The sequence below is a fragment of the Salarias fasciatus genome, chromosome 5 (assembly GCF_902148845.1).
Source record: "Salarias fasciatus chromosome 5, fSalaFa1.1, whole genome shotgun sequence".
NCBI lineage: Eukaryota > Metazoa > Chordata > Actinopteri > Blenniiformes > Blenniidae > Salarias > Salarias fasciatus.
The window spans coordinates 36,263,779-36,283,285 of NC_043749.1; the positions used below are offsets into that span (position 1 = coordinate 36,263,779).

The window sequence follows — 19,507 nt, forward strand, 5'->3', positions numbered from 1 at the left end:
CACATCGAGAGGAACCAGCTGAGGTGGCTCGGACATCTGTTTAGGATGCCTCCTGGACGCCTCCCTAGGAGGTGTTCCGGGCATGTCCCACTGGGAGGAGACCCCGGGGAAGACCCAGGACACGCTGGAGAGACTATGTCTCTCGGCTGGCCTGGGAACGCCTTGGGATCCTCCCAGAGGAGCTGAGGAAGTGTCTGGGGACAGGAAGTCTGGGCATTCCTGCTGAGACTGCTGCCCCCGCGACCGGCCCCGGATAAGCGGTAGAAATGGATGGATGGATGGATTGTGAATCTCATTATTACGACGGGCGGTCTCCCGGTCTCGTAGGCAGGGGATGACGAGCCTCGATGTGCTCCAGGTCCAGCTCTATCCCCTTATTTTGGAGCAAGGCAGCCACCTGTTGCTCCACCGAGCTCGCCTCCAGGTCACTCGGCTCCCTGCTCTGCTTGGCCACAGCCCGAGCGTACGAGCTTGGCCGGATCTTAATGCCAGTGACGACCACATCATTAACACAGGAGTACTGCTCCAGCTCGTCCACGCGCCGCTCAGATCCACAATCCTCCGCTCCTTCTCGGCGTTTTTGGAGGCGTAGTTGTTTGACCTCGTCCAACAGCTCCAGGAGCTGTTCCTGTTGCGCTCTGACCACACTCACGCTACCGCTAAGGAAGTCGAGGGAGTTTTTAATTTCCTCAAACTCCTCCGGTGCCGGGCCCTTTTTTGGTGGCATTATCTGTGCATCCAGGCCAGGGGCAGGTCGCGATATTCTCGTGACAGATCGTTGAAAATAGGATTAATCCAACAGCAAGAAATTAATCCAAACAGCAAAAAAGTCCATCAGCAGCACAGCTCAGCAGTGTTCCCTCCAGTGACACAGGGTTGCCAGTTTCTGTGACACAGGGTTGGGTCTTCCACCCAAACGACTGCTTGAATGTGAACATAGTACCGTATTGGCCCGAATATAAGACGATACTTTTTTCCACAAGCTATTTTCTCCAAAATGGGGTCGTACTATAATGGAGGACTAGATTGTTGTTACACATCCACACTGCTAGATACAGCCAAAGTACCGGTGACCAGGAAGCCAATGGAGCATCACAGTGAGGGGTCAGCTTACAATCAGAGTCGTCTTATATTCGGGCCAATACGGTATATGGCTTCTGTTTTTGCACAGTCGGGGTGACCCTCCATGACCCTCCACCCTGATGCCCCAGGCTTTCACTTCAAGCTCCTCCTGAGTTTCCAGCAGCATCACTATTGCAACACATTCTCAGTAGGGTAAAACTAGCCTGTCTCACAGCGGTCTGCATGTCAGCGGGAGCCGGCATTAATGTGTCTGTGGTCTTGCTGTTGTAGGTCTGAACAGTCTTGGTACCGTCTCTCCACCTGGTACAAAAAGTGGGGTCCACCTGGACAGTTCTTCAGTCCATCACAGGGCCAACGTAGAGACAGACATCCACACACACTCATGTTCTCGCCAGTTAGAATGACATACAGGTGTGTGGACTGAGAGGAACCTGGCCAGTGAAGGTCGTGACCTTGTCTTCTTCCAGGGTGTTTCTGTGGCTGATTAATGGATGGTTTGCATGACCCCTGCCTTCGCTGCAGTAGTAGTCTTGTAGTTAGGGACTGGAGGTTGCAGGTTCAATTCCCACACTGGACAGGACACTGTGGGTCCTTGAGCAAGGCTCTTGACCCCCAGTGACTACGCACCAGGTTCTTTAAATAGGAAGGCTGAAGGGGATGAAGGAACTCACACCACGAGTGCTCTGATATTCACAGTGAAGTCAGAGTGGGGTGGACGTCTTCAATAATGAAGTGTGTGTGTGTGTGTGTGTGTGTGTGTGTGTTGTGTGTGTGTGTGTGTTGTGTGTGTGTGTGTGTGTGTGTGTGTGTGTGTGTGTGTGTGTGTGTGTGTGTGTGTGTGGGTGTGCTGTTAAACAAAAACACACTACATTTCCTGTGTAGGTCCTGGCAGCAGCAGTGAGGATGTCAGGTTGTAGATGTTGCCTCGACTCAGTATTTTGAAGTCGGGTCATTTTTCTTGAGGAACGGCATTCTCAGTGTTTTGCTAATGAACTTTTCAGCTGCATTCCTCACTGCCAAACTGAAGTCAAGCATAAGAGACCTCTCAAGAATAACCAGAGAAAACAGAATGCAGCTAAAATCAATGCGAGCACTCTGAGCCGACGGTCTGTGTGTAAATGAGACGACTCGGCTGAAACACCAGCTCTGCCTGCAGTCAGGTTGGAATTCACATTCCCTGACACGACATTGACACTTGTTATGTGTCCAGCGATCAGCAGTCCACCAGTCATGTGTTCTGAAGACATAATGATGGTCTCCTTCACAGCCAGGCGGCTGTGCAGGCCCCGTCCCTCACTCAGGTCTCGGTCTTTGGCCGTCAGCCGTTGTGTCCAGGCCAGAGGAGTCCATGGTACAGCAGGGGTCGTCTGAGGCTCTGAGGGGTCACCATGGTTACAGCAGGGGTCGTCTGACGCTCTGAGGGGTCACCATGGTACAGCAGGGGTCACCATGGTACAGCAGGGGTCGTCTGTAACTCTGAGGGGTCACCATGGTACAGCAGGGGTCACCATGGTACAGCAGGGGTCACCATGGTACAGCAGGGGTCACCATGGTACAGCAGGGGTCGTCTGTAACTCTGAGGGGTCACCATGGTACAGCAGGGGTCACCATGGTACAACAGGGGTCGTCTGCAGCTCAACACAAACTGTCACGCCACTCTTCAGCTACTCTGCAGATTTTTTCAAGGTGAAATTAAAGTTGCTTGAATGCAAGTTTGGTATGATTTGGTTTGTTTTTCAGTGCAGCTGCAAAGCTGAAGAGAAAAAGGTTCAAAGTTCACACGAGGGAAACGATGCAAGAGCAGAGGAGTTAATCAACAGTCAACCAGGAAGCGGCGGGGCAGGGCTCGTCCTTCCGGCTCTCCGTCTGCTGGTTCCTAACCATGAAGGTTTCTTTTGAAGTCCTTTTGTTCCTCCTTGCTTTTCGCCATTTGACTCTCTGGAGAAAGCATGATGGGAGAAAGATGAAACGAGGATTTTGGAGGGAGAATTAACACCGATGGCCACTGCAGTGATTGTCTCCTCTGTGCCTCGCAGTGTTTTCTTTCTGTTTTGGACGGAGCTGGAAGTAGGTCAGCTGGAGTGACGGCCGCCGCTTCAGGCCTGTTCAGTGGATCGATGCTCTGCCTCGCACACAGCAGCTCCCTGGACTGCTTCCTTCAAACACACTGGTGGACCAGCCAGGCTTCTGTTTCAGCAGCCCACATGGACATGTTGGAGAGAGAGAGAGACAGAGAGACAGGGGGAGGGAGAGAGAGACAGAGAGACAGGGGGAGGGAGAGACAGGGGAGGGAGAGAGAGACAGAGAGACAGGGGGAGGGGGAGAGAGAGAGAGACAGGGGGAGGGAGAGACAGGGGAGGGAAAGAGAGACAGGGGGAGGGAGAGAGAGAGAGACACGGGGGAGGGAGAGAGAGAGACAGGGGAGGGAGGGAGAGAGAGAGAGACAGGGGAGGGAGGGAGAGAGAGACAGTGAGAGAGAGAGAGAGATGGGGCTCTGTTTTTGAGGTTTTGTTTTCAGACTGAGGTTGTCACATGTTGGCAGACAGCAGGGATGCAGTGTTCTTGACTCCTCATGAGACAGGGTAAAACGTCAGACGGTGAACTGATGCTCAAGGTGCAGCTCATCTTCATCACTACCAGACACGGCGTCTCCACAGCGCCCCTTCTGTTGGCAGGATAAAAGGTGAAACTTGAACCCCAGACGGACTCTGGTCTGAAGCAGTGCATTATGGTCACGTTAGTTTTCAACTTTCCTGCATCTGCTCTCGTGAATGTCCAGTTTAGCTTCACCTGATAGAGAGCTGAGCAGCCGGCTTTTGATCGGTTTTGTACTTTGGTACCAAGCAACAGGAGATTCAACATGATTAAAGTTTTTTTTTATTTATTTTTTTATTTATTTTTTTATTTTTTTATTTTTTTATTTTTTTTGGTAAAAACGTAAAAACGTGTTTTAATCACCACAATGCTGAACAACAAGGGCTGAAAGGACTGAAGGGGCTGACAAGTCTTTACACTCATTAAAATGGTGAAAAACAGTCTGAGGCGCTTCACAAGAAGGACATTATTCAACATGGAGGATAAGAATGGATGTCAAAGTGTTGGACGCAGTGGCTCCATGGACACCCTCCACTGGAGGGGGCAGTCCGTCACTGTGGCGTCCTCCCAGCTGCTGCTCTGCCTCCCGTGGAGGCTCTGCCGCTCCGTCCTCAGAGACATTTCACAGTGTCCCTGCAGACAGGCTTTTGGCCGTTCCTGGAGGCTGGGTGTCTCTGTCTGGTCCAGTCAGCCCTGGAGGGGGGCTGGTGTTTGAGTCAGAGGTTCCTCCACGGCTCCTCCTCACAGCCCTGGTCTCCAGAGCTCCAGGACCCCTGGAGACACACTGGCTGATGGCTAGCGTTCAGTGGCTGATGGCTAGCGTTCAGTGGCTGATGGCTAGCGTTCAGTGGCTGATGGCTAGCGTTCAGTGGCTGATGGCTAGCGTTCACTGGCTGATGGCTAGCGTTCAGTGGCTGATGGCTAGCGTTCACTGGCTGATGGCTAGCAGTGGCTGATGGCTAGCGTTCAGTGGCTGATGGCTAGCGTTCAGTGGCTGATGGCTAGCAGTGGCTGATGGCTAGCGTTCACTGGCTGATGGCTAGCGTTCAGTGGCTGATGGCTAGCGTTCAGTGAAGGTGTGTGCTGGCTGTATGGACCTGCTGTTTGTTTCACTGTGGCTGGTCAGTGGGACCCTGTGGCTCAGCTGGTCTGCATTGCTGGAAGTGACACTAAGGCTACGTTCACACTGCAGGCTGAAGTGACCCAAATCCGATTTTTTTGCCCCTATCGACCTGTATCGGATCTTTTCCTGACAGTCTGAACGACACAGATCCGATTTTTTCAAATGCGACCCAGGCCCACTTGGACATGTGGTCCTAAATCCGATACGTATCGGATCTTTTGCCATGCAACTTCAGTCTGAACGGCCAGGTCGCATTTATCCGACCTGCACGTCACAATAGGGGCTGAAGACATGTGTCTTACCGTGAGTGTTAAAAAAAAGGTGCTCGCAGACGCACATTAGGGAGTTCTTGTCATCCGAAAATTATTATTGAACTCCGTATCATTAAAGCCTCTCATCTCTGCCCCCACCTCTCCTGACTGCGTCTCTCTGTTGCTGCCGCTGCCCCACAAAACGCCATGGCCAAAAACTTGGCTCTCTTCCTTCTCATTCGCTAATTCTGCAGCGCCAGGACAACGGAGAGTGAAAAATAATAATAATATCCACTACGCGCGCCTCATCCCTCTCTCCCTCTCCCTCTCTCTCTCTCTCTCTCTCTCTCTCTCACACACACACACAGAAGGAGCTCAGCGCGGCTGATAAGAAGCGCTGCGCTCAAATGATTGCTCACTATTCAATTGTAAGAATACGTGTTTGATCAGTTCTTAAATAAATCATCGACGTTTGAAAAGCTGCAGATTCTGTATGTTGTTTGTTGGTTCCGCAAACACTGAAGCGCTGCTGCGTGACGTCGTTATGTCCTCTTCTGCGCATGCGGGACACTTTTGGGTGGTATTCCGTTCAGACGGGAGATCACATACAAGTCGCATTTTATTGTAAATGTGAACGAACTCGCAGAAAAATCGGATTTCACAAAAAAATCCGAATTGAGCATTAAGCCCGCAGTGTGAACGTAGCCTAAGAGACTGCAGACTGTTGAACCTGTGAACTTCAGCTCTGTACAGGAAGTCCTGATGGAACTGCTCTCTTTCCAGACCAGAGAAAGTTCCTTTTCTTTGTCTCAAAGACATTAGAGGAGAATCGCCAAATCAGCTCTGGCTCCTGTTAAATGCTGGAACTGTATGACTGCACCCCCACATCTCCACTTAGGATGTCAAACAGTCCGAGTTTCCTCCTGATCCTGCAGCGCTCGACGAGTCCTGGCTGCAGCGTTGCTTTGGAAATCTGAGAGAACCTCGAGCTGAAGGACGAGAACATAAGGTGTCTGAAAGAAGGCAAGTAGAGCTCGTTATCAGACCTAGATTGAGAAGAAGCCTTATTTACCACCTCCCAAAAGAGAAAAACAGCTTTGGCTGCAGGGCACCGGTGACTCAGAGCGGAGAAAAACATTGTGAATTCTTCCCTGCCGCCCTGATGGATTCTGTTCTCCCCACGGCAACAGAGACGCAGCCGCTAATGTGCTGCACGAGCAGAGCTGGTTCTGGTAGTGTGTGTGTGTGTGTGTGTGTGTGGTGTGTGTGTGTGTGTCCAGAGCCTTGAAGCCCATCGTGACAGTGAGTGACCCGGGAGGGAAGGGCCATGTGGAGCAAAGGTCAGCTCTGACACAGGTCAGAGGTCACAGTCTGACCTGGCAGGAGTCGACCCTGCTCTGTCTGCACACGGGGCTGGATCAGGGACTCCAGGGGCCCCTGGCACTGAGGCTCACAGGGCCCCTCCTACTCTGACCTAGCGCTCACACCAATTATACGTACGAGCGCTGTTTGTGCATGTGGGTGTCGTTTCATGATCCCACAATGAACGAAGCACAAAATACTTCTTACATTTTGTAATTTGCATAATGTTGCTGCAAAACAACATTTCTGCCAGCAGAGGGCGCCTCGGAGCCCAGATTGCCCATATGGTGGATCCGAGCCAGTAATACCCGTTTCCTTCAGAAACTGACCTATTCAATAGAATTATTAGGTGGACTTATGCACTGTGACAAATATGGACAACATTATACACAATATCTATAACAGCAATAGCTGAGGTTGCTGAGACAGGAATGTGGATTATCAAGCTGCCAAGCAATCTAGTCTTCTGTCTAGAACACACATATAGTCCCTGTGCTTCTGTTGTGTCTTCCAGACTTGTAGCTTTCTCTGAGATGACTGACAGACAGGAAGCCAGCAGGCGGCCTCTCAGAGTCCCTCTGCATATGGAGGCTTCACAGTGTCAAGCTCGGAGAAAATCACATTTCACACATTTCATGAGGGCAAATATATAAAGATTCATTATTTGGTTTGCTTGCATTATGCCCATCTTTTGAGTTTCTGTGCTGCTAAACCCCGAGGGTTTGGATGAAAGGCGAGTCACTCTGAGGCTCTGTTGTTGACCTTTGACACCTGGCGTGGGCGCTGTGGTGCAGTGTGCAGTTGTGTTGTCTAGAGATCAACGGTCAGGTGAAATGTTGTTCAAGCTTCTCTTGTCCCGTCCCCAGGCCAGGCAGCAGCGCTTTCCTCCAAGGTATCGTCAAACTCTGCTGTCTTTGATGGTTTTGTTGGTTTGATGAGAGCTGAATGGATGTAATGATACCCCTTTCCCACCGGCCAAAAAAACCCGTTTCAACCCGCTAACACCGGCTCCTCCTGGCAGTGGGAAAGGGTTTAATCGGCATTTTGACTCGGGTCGTTGACCCTGCAATCGACCCGGGAATTTACCGGGTCAGCTTTCTACTAGCTTTTAGTGGGAGGGACACATCCGGGAACTTACGTGATGACGTCGACGCAGCGGCTACGTGTAGCATGCTAGTTGTTGTTTCTGGACGCAGCGTGAGATTTCCTTCAGGATGACCAGCACTGCAGGACAGGAGACCAGAGAGCTGCTCCTGATCCAGGAAGAGGAGACTCGTCTACAGGTAACAGGGACGGTGTTCCGCTGCATTGTTTACTGTCGTTGTGCTCCGCGCGCTGATGTCATCAACGTGCGACACCATCAGCGCAGGAAAACGCAGCGACGCAGCTCGCCAGCAGGCGGCTCCCCCCGGGTCTGCAGGCGGTGGGAAAGGAGTCTAAAGCTGATCGTTAGTGGGTCGGAAAGACAGGTCGACCTGCTAGTGCAGGGGGAACGGGGGGATAGAAAACATCTTTCCTTCTGTCAGGTTGTCTTGATATCGCCTTACTTTCATATCTGCATTTTTAGTGCAGAAATGCTCAAACATGTTTGATCATTTGTCTTTGTGTTGGAGGAGTCAGTTTGTCGGGCTCCTCTTGAAGAGTTGTTCAGAGATGACTGAATAAACGGCTTCGACGGATGTTCAGTAGTCATAAACAGAGAGGGCACAAAGTCGCTTTTTATTCAGAGTCCAGCTGACAGCAAGAAGTAAATAGAAGCAGTCCGTCCATCGGCTGTTTCCCCAGTTCAGCTTGTGTTCTGTTTTCAGGAAAGCAGTTTCAGCTCTGCTGTTTTCAGACATCCACTCGCTGAGTCGTTTACCTTCATGAAACTAAATCTGCCTTTCAACACCGCTTCCCCTCCGCCGCCTCTTTCTAACACTCCCATGCACGCAAGCTGTTTGTCTGCTTCCAAACACATTGCACGAAGTATCCATCTGCCAGCACAGACCAGAACGATGACACTTCCTTCACACAGTGCAGATCTCTGTCTGCTCTGCGTCTTGCCGCCCAGCATGCGCTTGACAAATGGCAGCATGCAGGAAGAGGCCAACTTCAACACCAACCCAAAGCAGTACAAAATGTTCACAGCTTGAAGCGTGGCAGCTAAATTCAGATTAAAACTCCTCGAGGAACTGACCGCTCCGAGCGCTCCGCGTAACAGCAACTCAGTGCTGGAGTGTCGCAGACTTTCTGTTGACGCTGCACTGTGCCTGCAGATTTAGAACGCTGACCATGTCTTGCTCCTACACTCTGAACCAGAACCAGTCTTCTTTACTGATGTTCTGCTGATCCAGTCTAAAGCGGTCCAGGATCCTCCAGACAGCTCTGGTGGAATGGACAGTTCTTGAGTCAGCACTGACCCCCCTTTGGGTCCTCCATCAGATCTCTTCACAGGCGTCTTCCCAGTGAGACTGCGGTGATAGAAATGTAGCACAGCAATATTCTGACTCCAGTTTGTCCTGAAAAGCATACTTTTACATCAGGCAGTGAGCTAACCGTCGTCTCAATGAGAAGATTCCTCAGCCGTCTCACTGAATGTGTCCACCTGAGACTAAACCGCACCTGATTCATCTTTCATCCGGGGCCGGCAGCATTGGCTCCAGTGTGGGCCGGACTTGGCTGGCCCTTTCAGCCTCTGCAGAGGATGTGTGTGAACTCTGTGTTTCAGCGTGTTCATCACTGCACTCACAGGCAGACTTGACCAACTCCTCCGTTAGCGGGAGACCTGCGGTCTGGATCGAGTGCGGCCCTCTCCTCTGTGCTGCGTTGGCCTGACTGGTTTATAGTCCGCACTCTGGGCAGCTTATAGGCTGGAAAGACCCATTTCTGCCGTGTGATTGGCTGAATACAGTTGCTTTTTTTCCACTCGTCCTTTCACTCAACTCTGCTGAATTTGACTGTATATTTAATGTTTTTTCTTCATTTCTTTAAGAGAGGAAGTAAAAATAATGGCCCTCATTTATCAATCCATCTTTCAAACGGTGTATATCTGAGCGGTGAGCTCATCGTACGACGGGGCTCGCGCAGCATTACAGAAACTCCCGTACCTCGCTGATCTCAGCGTTTGAGTGATCGGGTGTTGATAAATGCCGCAGCTGAATTTGATCGTCATTAACACGTTACGCCCTGAAATATTCATAGTTCCCAAGCCGCGCCCAGTGAGGTCAAACACGGAAAAGGAGCGATTTTGGCGAAAAAAGAAAGTTTTGGGAGCTGGAAATGGATCCTGTCAGGTCTGAGGTGGAGGTGAATCAGGAGGAGCTCTTTGGAAGAATAAAAACTGAAATTAAAGGAGAAAAGAAAAACAGTCTGGAGGACGCTGTTCACGGCAGCAGTGAGCAGCGTCGCCTGGATGAACGGACACCGGCTGAGGTCTGAAGAGATTATAGTCCGTTAATTTAACCCTGATATTCCAAATAATGAAGCCGACTCATGTTGTACAGCTCAGAGTTTTATTGTTTTGTTTCATGATGTCTCAGAGTCAGACAGCGCGGCACCGCGGCCCGGTCTCCTCCCCACAGCGGGGACGGTCCCACCGAGACACACCTCGGACCGAACGGGACACAGCACAGGACCGAACAGGACCCGGGACTCAGGCCACGAGGGCGGCGCGTCCCCCCGCTGCTGGTGCTGCTTCAATTAAAGACAATTTATAGAAGTCTTAATAAAATGTTTGACTAAACGTCCTCTGTCTGTATTTAATCTCCCTTTAGTTCATATGTTATTTTCTAGGCTGCTGGCATCACATCACTGATTAAATAAATAATTTTCTATACTTTAGAGTTTATTTCCATTTCAGTAGTGGTTCTTCAGGTCCTGTCTCCTCCGTCCAGACCCGTGGAGGCTCTGCTGGTTCCCACATCCTCTTGTGGCACAAGCGCATCAAACTAACTCTATCGGCCAGTGCCATATTGTGTAAAACTACCTAAATAAAGTCACACACCTTTTCGGGGATGAACAGGAACAGCAGCGTTTCCCCCGCTGGATCTGAGCGTCTGAAGCTGCTCCGCAGCAGCAGCTGTTCGTCTTCGCGCACTGTTAAAACAGCTCCTCTCCGTGGCAGGATGGACCAGCGGAGTTATTGAAAGTTAAAAATCCTTTATTAATCCCAAGAGGAAGAATTTTATTAGCTATTCCGTAAGGGCATCATTTTATTTATTTTAATTTTTTTTAAATCTGTAATGAATGTGTGCTGCTTGTGCTTTATGGCGTGTTTGAGATGTGCTTTATAGTTATTTTCACGCTCCGCCAGGTTCTTCTGCGCTGCACCGTAAGTCTGCACTGACTGAAACTTGCTACACGATGTCCGACCTGTCGTGAGATTTCATCTTTCTGAACGGTCACGACCAAATTGATAAATAACCAACCCGTCTTTCATATGGACGTACGACGGGCGTACACCCATATATGGTCGTACTACCATTTGATAAATGAGGGCCAATAAGAATAAAAAAGATCATGACTGTTGAAGATACCATAAGACATTCACAGAGCGCTCCTCCTCATCCAGACTCACCTTCAGCTCAGTTTGTTTGTTTTTCCAATGATCAAATGATATATTTTCTAAATGTATTTACATGCCTTATTAAACCAGGTGAAGTGTCGTTGACATTACTGTGAACGTCAGTTATTCGTCTTTGTAGGTTTTCCGTCTTTGGAGCCAGGGCCATACGAAGGAGGGACCACTCAGAAGCCAAGGCTTTTCCCTATGGGGCTGACAACAGCTTTTAAAGCCACAGCTAACTTTAACTTGATCATGAAACTCCTTCATTTCTTTTACATGAGGTTGACGTAACATTAACCTGAACCCCTTAATGATAACATGCAGCCGGAAATTCATGAAAATAGCTCAGAATAGCTCAGTTCCTTTGATGACTCCACTTTTCCAACCAAGGCTCCATCTAGTGGCCACATTGCTTTGTGACAGAAACAACTGAGGAGACATCCCAGAGTGTGTGGAATTCATGAAGAGCGTCAGATTACTGCAAACAGGCGGTGTGTGAAAACACCTGTCTCTGAAAAGGTCACATTCTTCTCTGGAGTTCAGAAATGAATCAGAATAAAGCACATCTTTAGAACGTGGGACATTTGCCCCAGTCTGTCCTCACTGCTGGAAAAGCACAGCAGCTAGTCAGACTCCGCTTCCTCTGAAGACGTGGTTTCACTGTCGACTCAGCAGCCGTGCTCCAGGATTCCCCTCTGGACTCCGTGCAGCAGCGTGCAGCAGTGTGTTGCAGTGTGTTGCAGTGTGTTGCAGTGTGTTTCTCTGTGTTGCAGTGCGTTGCAGTGTGTTTCTCTGTGTTGCAGTGCGTTGCAGTGTGTTTCTCTGTGTTGCAGTGCGTTGCAGTGTGTTGCGTGGTTGCAGTGTGTTTCTCTGTGTTGCAGTGTGTTTCTCTGTGTTGCAGTGTGTTCTCTGTGTTGCAGTGCGTTGCAGTGTGTTTCTCTGTGTTGCAGTGTGTTGCAGTGTGTTGCAGTGTGTTGCAGTGTGTTTCTCTGTGTTGCAGTGTGTTTCTCTGTGTTGCAGTGTGTTTCTCTGTGTTGCAGTGTGTTTCTCTGTGTTGCAGTGTATTGCTGTGTGTTGCAGTGTGTTTCTCTGTGTTGCAGTGTGTTTCTCTGTGTTGCAGTGTGTTTCTCTGTGTTGCAGTGTGTTTCTCTGTGTTGCACTGCGTTGCAGTGTGTTGCAGTGTGTTTCTCTGTGTTGCAGTGTGTTGCAGTGTGTTGCAGTGTTTCTCTGTGTTGCAGTGTGTTTCTCTGTGTTGCAGTGTGTTGCAGTGTGTTGCAGCGTGCAGCAGCGATTAGTTATGTAGGACTAGATGTTATTATCCCTCAGTAGATACCTATGGCACTGATGAGACACTGTGGCAGGCAAATGAGTGACAGCATCCTTTGGGTTGTCAAGTGGGCGCCCTCCTTCTTAGGTGTTTCGCTGACAAGCCCACGACACCTCCAGAGGGTTCAGCAGTGAATCCCAGCGTCCCAGGTTCACCCCCATCAGCCATCAGACGTTTGGAGGCCCAGGTCAAGTCCTTCCTCTTGCTCCACAGCCACTGACTCCCCTTCTCAGCAGCCCTGGAGAGGTCCCTGACAGCCTGCCTGTGAGCCTTACCCCGCACTCCCATCTCCCTAAGTAGCCTAGATGTTGACGTGGCTACGAAGCCTCTGCAGACTACTTCCACTGGGCATACTTTCAGACTCCAGCCTTGATCCTTGGAGTCTGCTGCGAGATTGGAATACCTCAGCATCTTCCGCTCATAGGCCTCCTCCACTGCATTCCCCCGGGGTACAGTAAGCTCAAAGATATAAGCGAGCTTATGCGAGGATAGGGCTGGGTACCGTTTAACGGTACCTCAGTGGTACCGACTGACAAACTTGGGTATATACTGGTACCGAACCAGAGGTGTGCGTACGGGCATCAGTTTCGGTTCTTAAAGTGGCTGAGCGGTTGATAAACATGTGTGGAAACGATCATTCAGTTCTTCTCTTTTACTGGAAAAACGCTGCATCGCATCAATGAACATTTACCACGTCTTGCCGGCTCACATTCTTTTTCTAACAACATGCAGAGAGAGCCTGCAGCCTGCAGCCCTTCTTCCTCTGGGTGTCTGTGTAAAATAAGGTTGAACATGCAAACAGCACACCTAGTGGCATGAAGTGCAAATGCAGTCATGGCATGTCTGTGCGCCGTGAAGGAAGGAACCGGTACCGTACGTGAGGTATCGAAAAAGTACTTGTACCCGAAAAATATCTTACGGTACCCAGCCCTATGCGAGGATGACCACAGAACGAGGTCTGGACGCAGATTGGTGGACGCAATCTCCGGTGGAAAGCAAAGTTTTTTTGTCCAGGTCTGCCAGCAACATCCAGTCCCCAGAATGTTGGCTGCCGATGTGATGGTGGCTGAGGAAGGGCGTTCGTTCTGGTGCGTTGGTTTTCCAGCTCTGCTGTAAGACACCTTAGCACCTGACTGTGTCGCCAGGTGTACCAGCCTTGGCTTAGGCTGGTCTTGCATCCCATTAAGATGTGTTTTAGTGTTGCTGGACATTGGCATAGAGAGCATATGGGGTCTTCACTAGGGCTGCCACGATTAGTCAATTAATCACGATTATGTCGACTATTAAAATAATTGACGACTAATTTAATAGTTGACGAGTTTTTTTTTTTTTAATTTTTTTTGTCTCGAAACTGCTGCGGCACCTTCCACTGCCGCGTCTGCCTCTCTGTATTTAACACACATGCGCAGTCGTGTCAGCCACGACGACACCGGACTGGTGTCATGGCCGCCCGGCGGCAGCGGAGCTCCAAGTGTGGGAGCATGACAAGAAAACGTCAGAGAAAAGTGCAATGCAGCATCTGCAGGACAGAACCTGCCTTCCACGGCAGCACAACTGCGATGGATGAGCAGCCGAAACAGAAGCACGTCATGGCTCGGGACAACGATGAAGACTGACCGTCGTCTAGGTAAGCCAATAATAATAATAATATTAGCATAGAAGGCTAACTTGCTATTTACTCATAGCTGTTAACATTAGTGGTGACGATTTGATTCATTAGCTGCCTTTAGCACACATTTCATGTTTTCTGTAACGCTCTGACAGTGATGTGTTTTAATAAGAAGTGACGTCGCGCTGATGTTTCTGACATTATGTTTCAGAGCTTCACCCCATCGGAGCAGATTCTCTCTGCAGCAGAACATCTGCTCCCAGAGAGAGCAGCCTGTCTCCAACATGCAGAAATGCTGACTGTCCTGGCGGTGAACCAGAGCCCTGTGTTTGGGATTATGTAGAGTCAGAGTGGAATAAAGTTGAATACAGTTGAGCACTGAACACAAAATGCACTTTGTTTTATTTGAGTCAGTGAGACGAAAACTTCAATTAATAATAATGTTACAGGTGCCTGCCTCATTGTTGCTGTGCTTGATGTCAAACACAACTTAAGGAATAAAAAATTAACATGAAGGATTAATTTTTGTGTTGTTTAGGCAAGTGCCTTTTCCTTATTTACTCAAGTATTTACACTTCATGGTACACAGTTAAACAAGTGTTTGTTGCATATTTCAATAAAGGTTTTATGAACTATCATCTGAATCGTCTTTATTTTTAGTTAGAATATACCTTAAAGCTGAAAATCTAATAAGAGCAGCTTCATGGTGGTGCGATAAACTATGTTTTACTTAATTTATACAAGATGCGATTAGTCGACTAATCGAAAAAATAACTGGTGATTAGGTCGACTACCAAAATAATCGTTTGTGGCAGCCTAGTCTTCACCATACCACTGGCTCAGGTTTGCAGGGGAGGTAAAACATTGTGAGCAGCCTGATTATAAAGCTTGCCCTGAATGCCATCCACCCATAGATCTTTCCAGGAGAGTTTTTTTCTCTCTTCCATTCCCAAGTCATCCACTGCCCTTGCTTTGCCTGTGCCACGGCTTTGATCGCCTTCCAGCTTACTTCTTCCGGTCACCTCCTGGAACCACTAGCTTGCGCCTCTCGGCTGGATTGGCTTTTTTCCAGGGGTGTGCCAGTAGAGAGACGGGACCACTCCTCCCTCCTGAAATGCCCATGAGTCCTGTGTCTGACCGCTGCCTTTGCCTGCTCAGCTGCTGCCAGCGGGCTCCACTCTGGTCAGTGGCACAGGATGGGTGCTGCTTGGGCCACGAGTGGATCACAGGTAACCGCAAGGGTCATCTCCACCTGACCTTGGCGCACTTATATCTTACCAGGCTGGAGAGGAAGTTCCAGCATCCCCTTCCTAAAGCCCAATGCTGCTAAGGCACCTGGGAAGGCAAGCCACTTTCTGACACCGGCGTTGACCATCCTCTCCAGCTTTCCACCTTTGACAGCGGAATTCATAGAGGGTCAGCGGCCAAGGAGACGTGTGTTGCAGTGTGTTGTTTTGTGGCCTGAGCCAAAGCGGCGTCCGCTGGCATGATGGGTCAACGAAAAATCGGTGATTTGAAGTAATCCTGGTGTTGCTTGCTGCGCCTGACTGTGAACTCTGTGTCCGTCCTCGTCTCCTCCTCCTCTCCCCGCCGGCCAGTGGAGGCGTTACTCCATCTTCACCACGGAGCGCAGGACCACGTCAAGTCGGTGGAGTCTGCGCAGCAACTTCAGGCCCACGCAGAGTCTGGACAAACCGCCACGTTTTCAAGTCGGCCGTCAAAGACTGGATGCCGACTGACGGACGGCGGCGGCGGGCCGTACGGCACCGAAGCGCTCCAAAGGTAGGCCTGCGGCTCTGGCAAACACACAGAATCCGACACCAGTCAGAGCAGGTGTGTCTCAGGGGCGTATCCAGGACATTTTCACTGGGGTGGCCAGGATGGGACACAGTTAGTCTGGGGTGGCCATGGTATAACGGAATTATACTCTCGCTCACACACACACATATATTCTATGTGTATGTGTGTTGTGTGTGTTGTGTGTGTGTGTAGGGAGAGAAAGAGAGATAGGGGTAGTAACTCATTCTGGAGTAATCAGTCAGCTGTCACATACCAATTGAGGTGCCACCTTGTGGTTAAATAAAAACAGTGATGCAGGTCACAGACTTTATTGAAGTTAAATTGTTGAGGGCATCACACAAACACAAACTATATACAATCAAGAAATGCAAATGCAACATCAAAACACATCGCAAATTCTGGGTTCATCCATTTTACATCAGATGGATTCTTCGGTTTTGATGGTTGGTGGCAAAAACTTTAATAAACTTGTCCATCTCTAGTGACTTTGCTCTTCTTGATTCAATGCTGAGGACACCCAGGTTGCTCAGTCTGTCATCGGTCATTGTTGTGCGCACATGGGTTTTGATGAGTTTCAGAGAGAGAAGCTCCGCTCACATGCTGCACTGCTCACTGGGAGGGCTATGGCGATCCGTAACAGACGGAAAGCTCCTGAAAAACGTCTTCATGAGGTTCAAGGAAGACTGCAAGTTCAACAATACTAGACAAATTCGGCATGCCACTTTGTTGTTTCCTTTGCAAAAGCCTTCTTGTTTGGTGGAGTTCATAACCCAGATCTTCAGAATCACTTGCATAAATTTCTCCCAAGCGAAAGACTGCTGCCTCTTGAAGAAAAGTTTTGCTTTTGGGGTCCAGAGCTTGTATTCCTCTCATGATGTCACAATTGTCTTTGAGAAGCGTCTGTCTAACTCTCCAAGTATGGTGTCCACAATAGGGTAGAAGATTGTTCTCCTAAAGGCATCCTTGTCTGCATCCTTGTCTCCCTCCATGCATTTGCGCTGACCCCATATAGAAGTTCTTTCAAACCCACCAAGTCTGGAACTAACTGTTTGAGACCTCTTTTTCTCTGCACTTTGAATGGCTATACTGCACTCTGTGGCAGTTTCTACAATGCTTCCCCACAGATTGTCAACAAATGTCTCACTTCTGTACTCCTGAAGAGAGTCTTTGAGTGCATTGACTAAATCCACTGCCATGGCAAGGTCAAGTGAAGGAGACTGGAGCATGTCAGACAGGACTTTGCATCCACAAGGAGCCTTTGAAAAGTTGCAAGAAGACTGATGAAGCTTAAGTCTAGCTGAGTCAGCAAACCTCGAGCATCTACAGATCTTTCCCCACTATTTTCAGTTGCAATGTCATGCAGAACACGAATCACAGCAGGTACATTAGATTTCTGCAGGCCAGGTATCGACATGCCCATCTAGTGTCACTTAGCTTCTGTAACTCCCGTGGTGGACCCTCATACATTTCCTTTTGCACATCGAGCCATTTATGATGGACATATGATCCAGACATGTACACATACAGTTTCTGCAACAGTGCAAAAAAGCAGTCAGCCTCTGGGACTGCCTTCACAGTGTCAACAAGCGCCAAGCTCAGACAATGTGCATTGCAGTGTACGTAAACTGCATGTTTGGCGTCACTCTTTATTCTGGCTGCCACTCCAGAGTGTCTTCCACTCATAACGGACGCGCCATCATAGCCTTGTCCAACAAGATTGGATCTGTACTCAAGTCCATATCTCTCCAGGCAGTGGATGACTTTGTCCTTGAGTCCCTCTGCATCCAATCGCGTGGCTTGTTGAAAGTCGAGAAAACTTTCGTAATAGTACCGAAGTACCAGTGAGAGCTGCTCCTTTTTTTCAAGTCTTTGGTTTCATCAGCAATAACAGAGAAAACTTCACTTTCCTTCACTTCCTGAATGATCTCCTCGCGAACCATGTTTGCTCAGCAATCCAAGATTTCATTTTGTATCACACTTCTTGTGTACTTTGCATTCTGCTTTCCTTTCATTTTTTTCTCTACCACTGGGTCATGCTTTGCAATCATTTGTAATATTTCTAAGAAGTTCCCTCTGTTTGCTGCCTCCTCTGTTTCACGGTGACCTCGTTGTGCAATGTTTGTGTTGCAGTCAAAAGGAGTACTTCAGCCACTGTTTTAATGTATTTTCGATTCTCTTGTACTTTCTGGTTATATGCTTCATTAAGGGCATCACGTATGGAAGTATCTGTTAGGGCTGCCTTCTTGTGCTCACCCCATGCAAACATGGCATTGACATGACCCTCTGACTTTTCATGTCCTTTAAATCCACCATCTTTAAACATTGCCTTTTTCCAATGAGAGAATCCCAGAGATGATGTAAATGCAGATGCCTGAGTGTTTGGCAAAAAAAATGTCTGCACGCAAAACAGTACGAAGAGTTTTGACTTTGTGAGTACTCAAGCCATGGGTATGGTTTGTACCACTCGCTCTTGAAGGACCTCTTCCTGTCGCCTTGCATGGTTTGCGGGAAAACGCTGAGATGAGGCTGTGTAGGACCTGCTGCTCTGGACTGTGAAATGTCTGTAAAATATAAAGAATCATGATGAGGACTTACTTCAGTTTTTACTAGGTTTTATTCAAAATGGCAAGTTGCAAAGTCAATATGTGATCCGTATTCCAATGTTACTGAAATAGAAGGAAGTCATAATGGTCTGTGAACTGAAAGATAAAATGTCACAACATACCGTGAGGTCCAGGCGGAGCGGCGTGTACAACATTAGGAGGTTCTCTGTCATCAGTGTCACCTCTTGACTTGCTAGTACCTGAAGCAGTAAAACCAGTAACCATTACACACAGAGACTGAATGTGGACAACGTAGTGTCACATATTTCCCTTGATTTAGTATTGAGATTGTCTATGTTTAGGTCTGGGGTTTTCTACAACTAATATACACAATTGGACAATCTTTTTTTTTTTTTTTGTTTTTACAGTAAATTCACTCAAGTATGCGAGAGTACACAACAACTTAAAGTAACATGTTCATGAATGACCTCTGAACCTGACATACCATGCTGAGTAGCTGGAGTTCCACACAACGCTGCTTCAGTCACTCTCCTCCTCCTCTCAGTGTGGCAGGTCAACTGTGGGAATACAAGGATAGTTTAAAATGACAGACAGACAGACAGACAGACAGGCAAGTGTGCACGCACGACCACACACACACACACACACACACACACACACACACTCACACACACATAATACAAATCTTATGACCTATGACTTACCATGCTGGTCTGGGGGAGTGACTGCTCATCCTCACTGTCACTGGGTTGTTGGCTTGTGTGGGCCTTTTCACTGCTGCTGGTAGATGCTGTGGCTGACTCTGACTCTTTCCTTCTTTTAAGGAAGAAGCTCTGAATATCTTTGCTTCTCTTCATATTCTTTTAATATCCCTGGAGGAAATGCAATTCAATCAGTCATTCATGCAACCAATCAATCATTTCATCAACCGGCCATTCAATTCACTTCTAAGTATAGCTATAACTACAATATCGAAGTGTCAACAGTCTTTAAAATTATATTTTTTATTCATAATAGCACAATAAACACACATTGGATCTCTAACATTTGTGGCATTTGAATGCAAGTTGATCTGCGTATTGTAAAAAATATGTGAGCTGTGAAAATGAGGCAAGTCCTCAATCCCTAAGAGGAAAAAAAAATCTCTTAACAGCATTTAAAACACAGCAAATACGGTGCTGGCATGGAAAAAAGTGCTGAGACAACCCTATCTGGCGCTATGAAACATGATACAATTCACACAAACA

The 19,507-nt window shown here is 48.5% G+C and overlaps 1 protein-coding gene across 1 annotated transcript in view; it reads left to right on the plus strand.

Moving 5' to 3' along the window:
• LOC115389268 (receptor-type tyrosine-protein phosphatase gamma-like) overlaps positions 1 to 19,507 on the plus strand; it is a 463,600-nt gene that overhangs the window by 426,705 nt on the left and 17,388 nt on the right. Inside the window, exon 8 of the mRNA XM_030092770.1 lies at positions 15,495 to 15,678. Within this exon, the coding sequence (XP_029948630.1) occupies positions 15,495 to 15,635 (141 nt within the window). The 3' untranslated portion in view covers positions 15,636 to 15,678. The remainder of the gene's footprint in view (positions 1 to 15,494; positions 15,679 to 19,507) is intronic.